Source organism: Papaver somniferum, unplaced genomic scaffold (genome assembly GCF_003573695.1).
Source record: "Papaver somniferum cultivar HN1 unplaced genomic scaffold, ASM357369v1 unplaced-scaffold_139, whole genome shotgun sequence".
NCBI classification, from domain to species: Eukaryota; Viridiplantae; Streptophyta; class Magnoliopsida; order Ranunculales; family Papaveraceae; genus Papaver; species Papaver somniferum.
Window position 1 is genome coordinate 3,090,850 of NW_020623156.1, and position 13,019 is coordinate 3,103,868.

Genomic DNA, 13,019 nt, shown 5'->3' on the forward strand with positions numbered 1-13,019 from the left:
CAAAGCCAAAATGAGAGAAAGGGCAAGCAGAGATCTTTGCCCTCCACTTAGCTCGGACAAGGACTGTTTCCACACACTTCCAAATGCAACACGAACCTCAAGGCCATCTAAGAAATTGCATCCTTCAGGAGGCTCCAGCTTAGCCATGGTGCCAGGTAATAGGGTAGAGAAGATGGATCCAAAATCCCTGTAAGAAGCTCACAGTGTGTGAAACTCAGAACCGGTCACATCCACATATTTGAATATGTGCAGCAGAAGATAACCTTTGAGCTGAAAACTGCAAACTTACTTGGTAACTTTAACCCATGTAACTTTGAGTGTCTCCTTTTTCTTCTCATCTAGCTCTTGAATAACCATCTTGATTTTCAATTTATCATTTTAAAAATAAAAATGCACTATAAATATAAATCGGTGCAGGAAGCGCGAGTATCATGGCATAAAAGGCACTATATCAAGATTTTGGAAGGCACTATATCAATGATGGTTTTCTTGGCTACTAGGTCATTGTACTCATCTTCTGCTTTCTCAGACAATGCGATGACTTTCTTATTGACTCTCTTCTCCAGGCTGCATTCAAAAAACAACCTTCAGCTTTTGCAGAAGATCAGGCAAACAATTCTATTATCATAACACTCCATAAACTCAGCCAATATGAGGAGAACTGATACTTCAAGGAATAAGAACTTTATAAGAAACAAAACTAATTGAAAGCGGGTACTTTGATTGGTCAGCTTGGAGTTCTTCCAATTGCTCCCTTGATTTCTGAGGGTCGCAAGAAGAGAAATCATAATCAGTCCCACTTTTTCCGAAAAGTTGTTTCTCAGCAGCAATCCAGCTATGCTTCTCCAAGAGCTTAGTAACCTTCAAAGAACAATCTTTCTGTTCCATCTCCATCCGTTTCATCTATAGCAGAAAATAAAATATCAATAAAAAAAGAGCTTACAGCTATCGACTTGTCTATATTATTAAGTAGTTCCTATGAGATGCAATTCATGGAACATAGAACCTCATTTTCCATTTTCTTTCTCTCCAGATTTGCCTCAGAAAGTTTATGCTGAAGATTCTGCTGCTCTTTCACTAGGCCACTAATTTGAGAGTCGCACTCTCTCATCTTCGTACCTACTAAATTGAGTTCAGATTGAGCTTGCTCGAGATCATGATTGATGGAATTGACCTGCATGAGGGAAACAGAAGTGGTAAACCTTTGAGCTCCATGGAACTAGCTAGCTAAAACACGCCATGACATACCTTGGCTCTATGTCCATCTACATCACCTGCAAGACTGCTAATCTGAGTCTCTAGATCAGCTAATTGACTTTCCAGTGAGGCATGCTCTTGATAACAGCTTCCTTTTCCATAATGAGCCTTTCTCTCTCATTTTCATATTCCTACCATTATTTAAGTTAGACCAGAAATGACACATTCAAAACAGTGGTCCGTTAATGTTAAGTCATTCAACATAGGACGAAGTTCAGTAAAGTAAAAAAATCGAAACGCAAACCGCCATTTCCACCATTTACCTTGAGATCCTTGGAAGAAGACTGCATCAGAAGTTTTGTTTCCTTGATCTTGTTGTCTAACTCATTTAGTCTGCTCTCCCGCTTATTAGTATGTTCCTTGATAGAGTTTCCGAGCGATGACACAGTTGATACACACTGGTCATACAGAGGTTGCTTCTCTTTTACGCCGTGTTTTGCTTCATCAAGCTCCTGCTCAATCTCTTTTACTAATTCAGCTAGCTACATAATAAATCGGCAAAGACTCAGGATTATCTCGTTTGAAAGTATTTAAACTGAACTAATGATTTTTTTAATGATTTAAAATTTAAATGAGAACCTTGTGATGCTCATTTTGCTCAGCTCTTCTTTGAAACAGTGAAAGCTCATAAGTCTTCAGTTCCAACTGAGATTTAAGGTCCATGAACTTTTTCTGAAGAGGTTGTAGCTGGGAAATCTGCAGCCAGGAACAGAGATTGTGAAAAAACACTCTTGTTATAGCTTTTCACTGCATACTAACACCCCTCACTAGAAAAGAACAGGACATTTGGAAGCTAACTACGATCTTGGTGAAAAACAACACTACGTATACGAAAAAACACAGGATTAAAAATTGAAGGGCAGAACTACTTGTAAAGTGAGAACCTTTGAGTTTTCAAGAATACCAAACCATGTAATTTTGATAATTTGGAAAAACAAAATTAAAGCGAAAAACTATGATAATGACAAAAAATGGAGTACGAAACTATCTAGGCATGAGAATTGTACAAGGCACTGATTAAGAGATGTCATGAGAATTCTGGGTTTACATATAGAGTTGTTAGACTACATGAGAAGAAAAAGTAGGAAGAAAGAATATCGACCTTGTTTTCAATATCCAAAAGCCTCTTCTCATGAAACGAAAGCTTTGATTCTGCTTCTTCCAAGGCATGAAGAATCCTTAGCAATTCCTGATCTTGTCTACAAACATAAGAGGTGAAGTTAGAACAGATACTTCAGAACCAATGCTTAATACTATAAACATATGCCATGCAGTTTTCAAGTTGCAACAGATAAACCTCACAACGAAAACAGCTGTAAAGGAACAACAAAAATCTACATAAAAGGAAGAATAATGTGCAAGTAGAGCAGCTACCCACTTGCGGTGACCACCGGTCACAAGACCATTTTGCCAAAATATATCGCCTTGAAGAGTAACACATGAAATTTTACATTTCTCAGTCACCTACACAAAATTGTCCAATAGAAACATCAGATCAGAAGGTCTGCGAAGTCACCTACAGTCATTACATGTGGACCACAAAGTATACATACAGATACTTTTAAACAACATAAAAGTATGTGATAAGTCATAGTAGCCATCATTGACTAGCAAGTTTAAACCAGTGACCCCATGGGAGGCAACAAATGCAATGTAAATCCATTGATGAAGGTTATACCTCCTTCGCAGCATCACTAATTCTACAAATAAAGGTTGAACCGAACACATGTTCTACTGCAGCCTGCAATCAAAAATCAATTATTACTATAAAATTAGACCTGGTAACATACCCAAATATAAGAACAGATTTTGTACCTTAACTTCCTCATCATAAACAACCAAAGACAGCAATTTGTCCATTCCCATCACCAACCTGGAAAAAAAGACATGTTTTCTAATTTTATTCAAGTACAAAGAAGCAAAGAGAATGCAGAAAGAAGTTTCCCTTGCTAACCATTTTCACAGCATCCTGTTGAACATCTGAGTGAAGAACATTGTGTTGGATTTTGTTCAGCGGTACAATGGTTAATCTGTTTCGAAGACCGCCTTTTTCAATTAGCTGTGCACCTGTATCTTCATTGTCCACAACAACATTATATAATTTGCCTCCTGCTGTAACCTGCAAAGGTAATGCAGCATCAAATTCCACAAGTTTCTACTCTGTATTGGTAAGTCACTGAAATTAGACTACAAATTAAAACAAAACAGTGAAAACTATTAGAAATCTTACCTCCAAGGCAGTCAATGTGGAACTATCCTTCACTTTAACAAGCTTTGCTACCATGCCCTTTACCTTTGACCTGTCAAAATTCTTCACTGGATCGCGGTATGTGAACTGAGCTCTTGCCGATTGACCTGACAGAATTCGAGTCTCATCCCTTAACTTTTGCACCACTTCTAACTCTAACCTCCGGTCCTGAGGTGCATTTGATGGCACATAAATGTAAATTTCAGGTACTATTATTTGAACAATAACTTTAAAATTGGACTGAGCCATACAGTTGAGATCCAAACCTTTTGCAAAGCTTCCATTTGACCCTCATTGTAGGAAACAGATTCCAGAGCCATCTTAATCTTCTCCAAATCTGATCTATAGTTACGAAGTTCATTCTCTACAGCAACAGCTTCTGCACCCTTTGTCATCAACTGCTGCCTTTTCTCAACCAGCTCCTTCTCACAGTGACAAATTTTTGTTTTCAGCTGTTTCAATTCGGTTTCAGCTGTGCCAACAGCAGCTTTAGCATCAGCTAACTGCTCTTCCATGCACTTATCCTCATTCCCACTGCTCTTACCAGCTAGTACACCCTGTCAACAGGACACTTGATTTCTTAGGATGAAATGATCGGTTTGCAGTTAAAAGGCATGCACCTACAAAATCTCTTGACGCAGAGCAGTGTATATTCGTATCCTTACCTGGTACTCCTTTTCATAGTCTTCCAAACTCTTAGAGAGGTCATTAAATCTCTTTTTGAGATCTGCAGCTCCATCTTCAGCCTTTCTAACCGCGGAATCCCTTACCTCAATAGATCTTTTAATATCTTCAATACTTTTTGCAAGCTGGAAAAACATCAACAAGCAGGCACCAAACTAAATCAGAATCATACGAAATAACTCCCCAAAATTTGACTAATATGAAGGAATAGATGGTTTTTGCAAAAAATTCAGAAGATTTTAGGAGCAAACAAACATCTAAGTTACCTTTTCGGCGTTCCTTTTTTCTGCACTAAGGCAATCCTCTTGATTTTTCAAGACAGTTGTTGCCTTCACCAGGTCACAGGACAAAATATCCACCTTTTCTGACAAAGTTTTTACCTCACCACCCAAGATAGCATCTTTTTCAGCAGCCAAATTTGATATATTCGTCTCCATATCCTGAATATTCAGCTTCATACTTCTTGCATCAGTGTCAATCTGAGCTATGTTGGCCGTAATTTGCTCCACCCCATTGACAGCACTATCTCTTATCCGCTCTGCCAGAACAAAATCAAAAGCAACACAGAACCTTCTAAGCCTGTCTAGTTCAGCATTACTATTAGCCCACTCCATGTATTGACTATTGACGCTTTTCTTTCCTCAGCTTCTCTAAAGCAGGCAGTATTTCACAGTTAAGAAGCCTGTTAATCTCATCAACTTTGCTTTGCTTCTTCTCAAGTGTCTTTAAGGCATCCTCCTTCTTGGTCTCATACATTCTTGTTCCAGCAGCCTCTTCAAGCATAGATAAAATCTCAGGAGGTTTCATGTTCAAAACCTTTGTGATTCTTCCTTGCATAATTAAGAAATGCGGATTGTTAACATTGAGTTGCACCGAATGAAATAGATTCTGAACTTGCTTAGGTTGTGCAACACGTCCATTGATAAGGTACTTGTTTCTTCCGCCAACCACAATCTAAACATAACAATAAAGACCTGTTATATCAGTTATCTCAACAGATACCCAAACTCGTACCTAATTCACATAACAACAATGTATAGCAATCTACAAATACATAAACTGATATCAATCAATGGATACAGTTATGATTCTAAGCTCACATGACAGACATCAAGAATGAAATATCCCTAACTTTTGCACCACCTCTAACTCTAAACTACCAGTCCTGAGGTGCATTTGATGGTACATCAAAGAAAATTTCAGGTCCTGCAATTTGAACAACAACAGTACATACGTATTGCTTAAATATTAGTCAATCTAGGTTTTAAATTCCACCATGCCGAAAGGGAAATCCATTAACTGTACAACGTTTTTAATGCACAAATTAAGCCCAATTCACCAAATTGGCATAAATATCAACACTAACATCATAATTATCCCCCAAAACACACACAGAAAGCGATATCCATTAATATTAACCCCAATTCAGCAAAATTGGTACAACACAAATATCATAATTATCCCCCAAAACACACACAAAATTAGGGTTTCGTGTCCGAAATTCAAAATTATGAGAAATGAATATCTATACCTGTCTAGTCACAGTGATTTCTGAATGATCTTCGTAACCGAGAGGGCTCCGATTCGTATCCGAATTCTGAAAAACAACTGAAACAGTAGCCTTAGTAATTCCAGCTTGACCTTGTTTATACACCAATTCCTGAAGATTAGAAGCCCGTACTTGTTGCAAAATCGTGATTCCACGTACGAAACAGATAGAATCAAGAATATTTGATTTGCCTGAACCGTTTAAACCCGTAATTGCATTAAAAAATGGATCAAATCCAGGTACAATTGTTCTTGTTGCATATGATTTGAACCCTTCTAAACATATCTCCTTGATATACATTTCTTTCTCTTAAATTTCTTCAACTAGAAGTGAAATTGGTGGAAGAAATCAGAAATTGAAACCCTAGAACATGAGATGAAGAGAGGAATTAGGGTTTCTGAGTTTGAAACCGTAGATGATCAGTTAGCATAGTTTAAGAGAGACAGAGAACTCGGATTTTCTAGAAGACGAAACGAATTTGGGGAGATTATAAGCGGGAAAGGGAAATTGGTTTTTCAAATTTCAAAAATGACTGCAGATTGGCCAGTAAATGACTGAAGATAAGGTACGGTCAGTGAAAAAGGAAAGTGCGTTTGACTATTGTAGAGTGTAGTAATTTTTCATTTAAGACAGTGACGTGGGGAAGATGGGTCAAAACGATTAAAAATGGATATGTTTTTGACCATTTTACCATTTTTGACCCGGAAATGATTACTATTACATAGACTTATTTTCCTACCTACCGAAAATGAAGGTATTCCGAGATGCATAACACTATCATCTATTACTTTGAAAATGAGTCGTTGAAAATCTGAAGATTTCTGGACGTCGAAATTAAGGCCGGTAGTTTGTGAGGTTTAACATTTCGGAATGAGCTCATTTTTGGTAAGTATGTAGAACTTGGTAAGAGGAACATATCCTCAAAATATTAATTTCAAATCCGTTATGGTTTGGTTTTTATTCACAAAAATAACGTCCAACGTGTGAGATAGTGTGATAATAAAAGTGTGAAGGGATCATTTCTCATATGTGAATTACTTGGGATATTATGTTATAAGTATATATTTTAGAAGCTAAGATTCCGGTAAGTTATTCCGAAATTTCAACGGAAGTCTCCCCGAGATAAAATTATCTCGGTGTCTCGTTCCCGTCCGAGACAATCTGCAATCCGAGATCAACTACAGTGGACTCTGATATGAAATTTTATAATTCTAGATAACATCTAGTCAAGAAATAAAACAAGTACACTGTAGGTACATATTTCATCACTCGCCACGTGTCCGGGAAGAAACACGTGGGAGACATATGGCTTAGGGCATCAAGATATGATGCCCCACGTCGATAGTCAAGAAACATGTCTCATCAATACAAAATCGTCATCTAACAGATCTGATGGCTGAGGATCGAGGAGCACTGAGATACAAAACAATCGCGAAGCACTGAAAAGCACCCAAGGACCGACTTTATCCCATCTCAAGAAAGATCCAAAATCAACGGCTGGGGTTAGTCCAACTGACACAGACGTGACAGGGACAGCAGACGCATGCAGACGACTCAACCACCCGCATTAAACACCCTAAGTAGCATACATGTTGACCTTTTTGTGGAGGACGCAGTAATAACCCTTCGTCGTCAAGCGTGGATCGCTGGGTGCATCGTGGAAGACGAAGGTATCTGCGGAATGGGCACAAAGCACAAGACGATAAGGTCACAACGGGCTTCAGGAGTGGACCCCACGTAGTAACCCTATAAATACCCCTCCCCACTAAGAGAGAAGGGGTCGACCAATCAATAACCATTAGAGGAGGATAGAAAGAGAGAGAAATATAAAGAGTAAGTAATCCCTTTACCCGAAGCCTCAGTGCACCCTTTAAAGTCATCCGACTTCCTTTGTAATCCGATCAATACATAATGAAACACCAATCCCGTGAATGTAGGTCTTAGTGCCGAACCACATAAATCAGCGTCTCTTTTACATTCATCATTTTACATTATGCACTTTAGATTTATGCTTCGATCTGTATTTATCCTGATATATGTGCGTCATTAGTAATAACTCTTGACTAGACAAGGACGAGCTCGAAGGCTCTGAGTCGATGAGTCATTGCTTTACTTCGCTTTATGTATGCAGCGCATAATTTATGATTTATATTGTATGAGAACATTGTTTGTGAACACGTGGATGCCATAGTGATTTATGTGTTCACAATCTAGCGCTAGAAACAGGGACTTTGTCCCGGTAAAAGATTTATCTTATCCTGTGATCTTTACACACTTCCTTTGTTCTGAGCACCGCTCTCTGAAAATAACTGTGCTTAGAACGCTTTTCCATTTTAGCATTCAATACGCTTCTTCTTCCAAATAAAACGATTTATGGATAGATCTACATTTTCTTCAGCAGACTTGCAATATTGCTCGCGTGTTCAAGATTTTATCTTTGAAGATGAAGATTTGTTTACAAACCTACGCACTATTCAGTAGATCCGCGCTATCCCATGTATTTTTAAGCTTTTACCCCGATCTATGTATTTTTTAGTAGATCCGCGCTATTGCTACGAGCATTTAAGTTTGTCTGTAAAAATCGAAATTTATAGGTAGATATGTGTACTTTCCAATGGGTTAAATTTTTTAGAAATATGCTCGAATTGTTGACTTTGGGAGTTAAAAACCCACGGGTAGTTTTACTTTATCTATTGAAAAACAGTCTCACCTTCCTGCCTTCGGCGTCTGGATTTCAAAACTCTGCTAACAAATCCTTCACGTATCTTTTCCCTTTGTCTATTCGTTATTTTCTATGCAGGACGATTTCAAATATGGATAAAAACAACGAGGCAGGAAAAACAAAGGTTTCATCAAAGGAAACACCAAGGACCATGCCAATTATGACTAGGAACAAGCAGAGAGGTGAAAAACTCAAAGCAGCGGATAAGAATCAAAACGGAGCCGAGAGCACGCTACCTTTAGATGCCAGCGCTATTGCAGTGGAAGCCCTAAAGGTCGCTGCTGCCGAAGCTGGAACTTCAAAAACCGGGGCATTTAGAATATGATCCTCCAAAGCGACCGCTGCCACCCGACCGCATGAACAACGTGAAGGTGTGGCAGAGTCAGTGGTACAACAACCTCTTTATGGGATGGCGCTCACCAATGAAAAAAATCTACCGCTCCCAGCTGATCAGCCACTCCTAATGACAATTCAGCCCGCACAGCTTCAAAATCCGCAGATGGACCCACCAGAACCACTGATACAAATTGTTGACGAAGACCATACAGTAGCATCTGGGGGACAGATGCAGGTAGGAACACCAAATCAAGGATCAAACCACTCCGCTTAGATGATGGCAGAACTTTAAGAGTTGAGGAAGAACCAGAAGACGTACGCAGACGCTGTAGCTCTGCTAGCTTAGGAAAACCAACAACTCAAAGAAATAATTTCCCATAGCGCAGAGGTGGAAAATCAACACGACGAAGCTAACTCTATGGCACCAGTACTGAACCAAGACCGAAGAATGGTGGTTGCTAACAACCCGACGCCTCTGAACCGAAGGGATGTTAGGGGAAGTCGAAGATCCAATCCAGACTATAACCCAGATGACCCAGAATATTTCGACAGCGACTCCCCAAGGCCAAGGAAATCGTCCATCTCGGAGGGGCACCAGAGTGCAATGGAGAATCTTCGTGCTGAAATGATGAAAGAAATCGAGCAGCTGAAGGCTAGGCAGGGAGGCGGAAGATTGGAGAAAGTAATGAAAGAAGCAAATACTACTCCATTGACACAACGTCTGGCCAAAGCTCTCATTCCCTAGAAATGTTCAGTCCCAGCATTCGAGTGTTACGACGGATCCAGCGATCCCGCAGCCCACCTACGGTACTATAATCGAATGTTGGCCCGATGGGATTATGACGACGCCATACTTTGCAGATATTTTCCCTCAATTATTAAAGGGTCCGCGTTGTCCTGGTTCGACAACTAACCACCAAATTCCATTAATTCTTACGACCAGCTCACCGAGAAATTCTTGGCAACTAATATGTACAACAAGGTCGTCAACACCGGAATGGATAAAATTTTCTCATTAGCAATCAAGTGGAAGGAGACCATCAGAGAATACACTGATAGGTGGCACAAGATCTGTCAAGCTATAGAAAATGTGGATCCGGTAGTTAGCATCAACTGCTACAAGTGGGGGCTGGATAGGATGAGCCCCTTATTCGTCGAGATCCACGGAACCGTCCCTGTTACTGAGGGAGATCTTCGGATAATCATAGAGAAACATGCTAGATTAGAAGAGATCCAACGAGAAAATACCAGAGATCAAGCCCAGAGGCCCCCACAGACCAATTCTATGGAACAATCCAGCGGGTCTAAAAGAGGTGGTTCGGATGAACGACCCGGCGAAGACAAAAGAGAATGAAGAGATAATCGTCGACGGGATGACCGGAAGTTCGAAGACCAGGTCTTTACGAAGCTAAATGCCAGCTATTAACGCATCCTGAAGGAGATCAAGGGTCGGGATGATCTCGAATGGCCATGGTCCAAGGGAAAGCAAACCCCAAGATCTGAGAAGTCTAGAGAATACTGTAAATATCACTGTTTCAATGGTCACCAAACATAGAAGTGCAAAAATCTCAAGATAATGATTCAGAAGCTGATTGATGCAGGGGATCTTAAGAAGTATGTACAGAAGGCGACACCGAAGATAGGGCAAAACGAAGCAGGCAAGTCCAGCTGCCTGAAGGAAACCGCACTGTAAACGCCATCTCATGCTCTGAGACCACGGGGCCATCCCTAACTGCTAAAATAATGAAAATATTGAGGAAGCAAGTTGAAGACTATTATGATCTGTACAAAATCGACGGAATATAAGTGGACGAACATGAGCATTGGATGGACGCACCCATGGTTTTCGACGCTGAGGACGTCGAAGAAGATATGGAGGATCACAACGACCCACTAGTTCTCACGCTACCAGTAGCAGGGTGCAATATCAAGAAGATCCTCATCGATGGAGGGAGTTCGGTCAATGTTCGGTTCTACGATACCTTCAAACGAATGGAATTTAATGACGAACAACTTTTATCTTCGTACTACACCATCTACGGGTTCAACGGAGCAGCCACTAAGCCACTCGGAGACATTGTCTTGCAAGTGGACGCAGGGCCAATGAAAGTGGACACTCGGTTTAGTGTGGTAGATGCACCATCACCCTATAACTCCATAATCGGCCGAAGATGGGTGCACAAGCTCAAAGGAGTGGCTGCTACCTATCACCAATATCTCAGGTTTCCAAACTCCGCAAGGGGTAATAGAAATAAAAGGAGACCAGGTCACTGCGCGGGAGTGTCAAGCTTTGCAAAACCAACTCAATAACGAACAAGATAACCAGAGAAGATCCCGAATATCTCAAAACAAAGAAGCCGCAAAAGAAAAAGCCATCGACGCTTATTTAGAAGAAGTCTCTGGAAGGAACCTCCCAAAGGAAAATATCATTGGAAACACGGAGGCAAGTACTTCAAACACAGAAGCCGAGGAGCCTACCAAATAGCAATTAAAGAATGTTCCTCTCCTTGGGGAACCAAAACCACATTCACCTCCTTGGAATCTGTGAAACATGTCAACATAGAGACTGAAGAAAACCCGAAAATGATCAAGATAGGAACATTGATGGATAAGGAGCGAGAGGCGTCGTTAATTAAACTACTCAAGGAATACGTGGATATCTTTGCATGGAAGCTAGGAGACATTCCAGGATTGATCCGAAGATAATCCAGCACGAATTACGTATAAAGCCAGGGATGCCACCTTTTAGACAGAAGATACGAAAGGTGGCGCCTGAATACCACAAAACAGTAGAAATGGAGCTTCGCAAACTACTGGACGCAGGGTTCATCAAGGAATTCAAATACCCAACGTGGATTTCAAACATGGTCATCGTACCAAAAAAGAATGAAGGAGTTAGAATATGCATCGACTTTACCAACCTCAACAAGGCGTGCCCGAAGGATAGCTATCCACTGCCAAGCATCAACCAATTGGCATGCAAGTGAAGCTGTGAAACAAAATGAGCTACCCCCAAACCTGTATTTTTCAACAGATAAAATTTTGGATACAAAATCTCGCAGTTTTTGGGGTTCATCATGCACAAGGTCTAATTCGAAATGAACTGTGCTAGGGACGGGAAAACATGTTAATTCCAACTGTGGTTCCTCAAATGTATTATACTTAGAAGCAAAATAGTCCAAGAGGACTTGGGAAGCACACAGTTCCAAACCTAGATTAGGGACTCTCAGAAAAGTCGGTTTGACAATATCGGTACAAACCAAATCTAGGTTGGGTGGAAGGCCATCAGATTGTGACTTATGTAGGACGATAGGCACATCATTATTAATCACATCAACATCTCCTAAGTCTTCTACACGTGTCACAACATGCTCACAATCATCAAACAAATTATCAAGTCCACAATCATAATCATCATCATCAGAAGAATTATTCTCATGCATCGGCAAATCAGGAGAAATATCACAATGTGACCTAGGTAGAGAATCAGACACATCAATTATATTTTCATGCATAATAACATTAGTGTCTACAGAAGATTCAACCATTCCTATGTCATGCTCATCTTCACAGAATAATTGTACGAATCCCATGTCAATATCAAAATCATATGAATTACAATGAGTATTAGAAAAAACAACATTCATGAAGGTCGAGGGCGAGAAGCCATATGTTATTGAACCAACAGGTTCCACAATATTTTCATGTTCTTCTAACATATCATCATAATCATCATCATTGTAGCATGCATATTGGTCCTCATTAAAAGTGGTGGTGTCATTAGTCGATTCATGTTCCTCTAAATTAGGTTCATATTCAACATCATTTACATGAATGGGACTAGACACTTCATTAGGGACAACATACATTTCCTCATGAATTTCCTCCTTTTGTAGGTGAAGCAAAATCTGATCTAAATATGCATGAATTCGTGATGTAGATCTATCAAAGTTTTGCTTACTGAGTCTTAAAGCTTCTGTGGTGGAGTCTAAATTCATGGGAGTACAAAATTCTTCATGTTCAAATTGTGGTGAATGGTACATGTGTGCATGGTCATTAGGATTTACAAAATATTGATCGCAACCCTCAAAGGATTGATTATGGTCCCAATGACTACCATTCTCACAATTTATGGGCATTTCATACCTTGGATTTTCTCTAGATTGCCTAAAATTATGCAAAATATGACAATTCTCAACAGGGTGGTCTAAACTACCACATGC

General features: G+C 39.9%; 1 protein-coding gene and 1 pseudogene across 1 annotated transcript; one reads left to right on the forward strand and one right to left on the reverse strand.

Annotated features, from left to right (window-relative positions):
- Positions 1-50: 50 nt before the first annotated feature.
- Positions 51-6,178, reverse strand: LOC113335160 (annotated as a pseudogene).
- A 4,457-nt stretch (positions 6,179-10,635) lies between these two features.
- On the forward strand, positions 10,636-11,106 carry LOC113335291. The gene has a single exon (XM_026581394.1). It carries the CDS (start codon positions 10,636-10,638, stop codon positions 11,104-11,106), a length of 471 nt encoding a protein of 156 aa, XP_026437179.1.
- Positions 11,107-13,019: the final 1,913 nt, after the last annotated feature.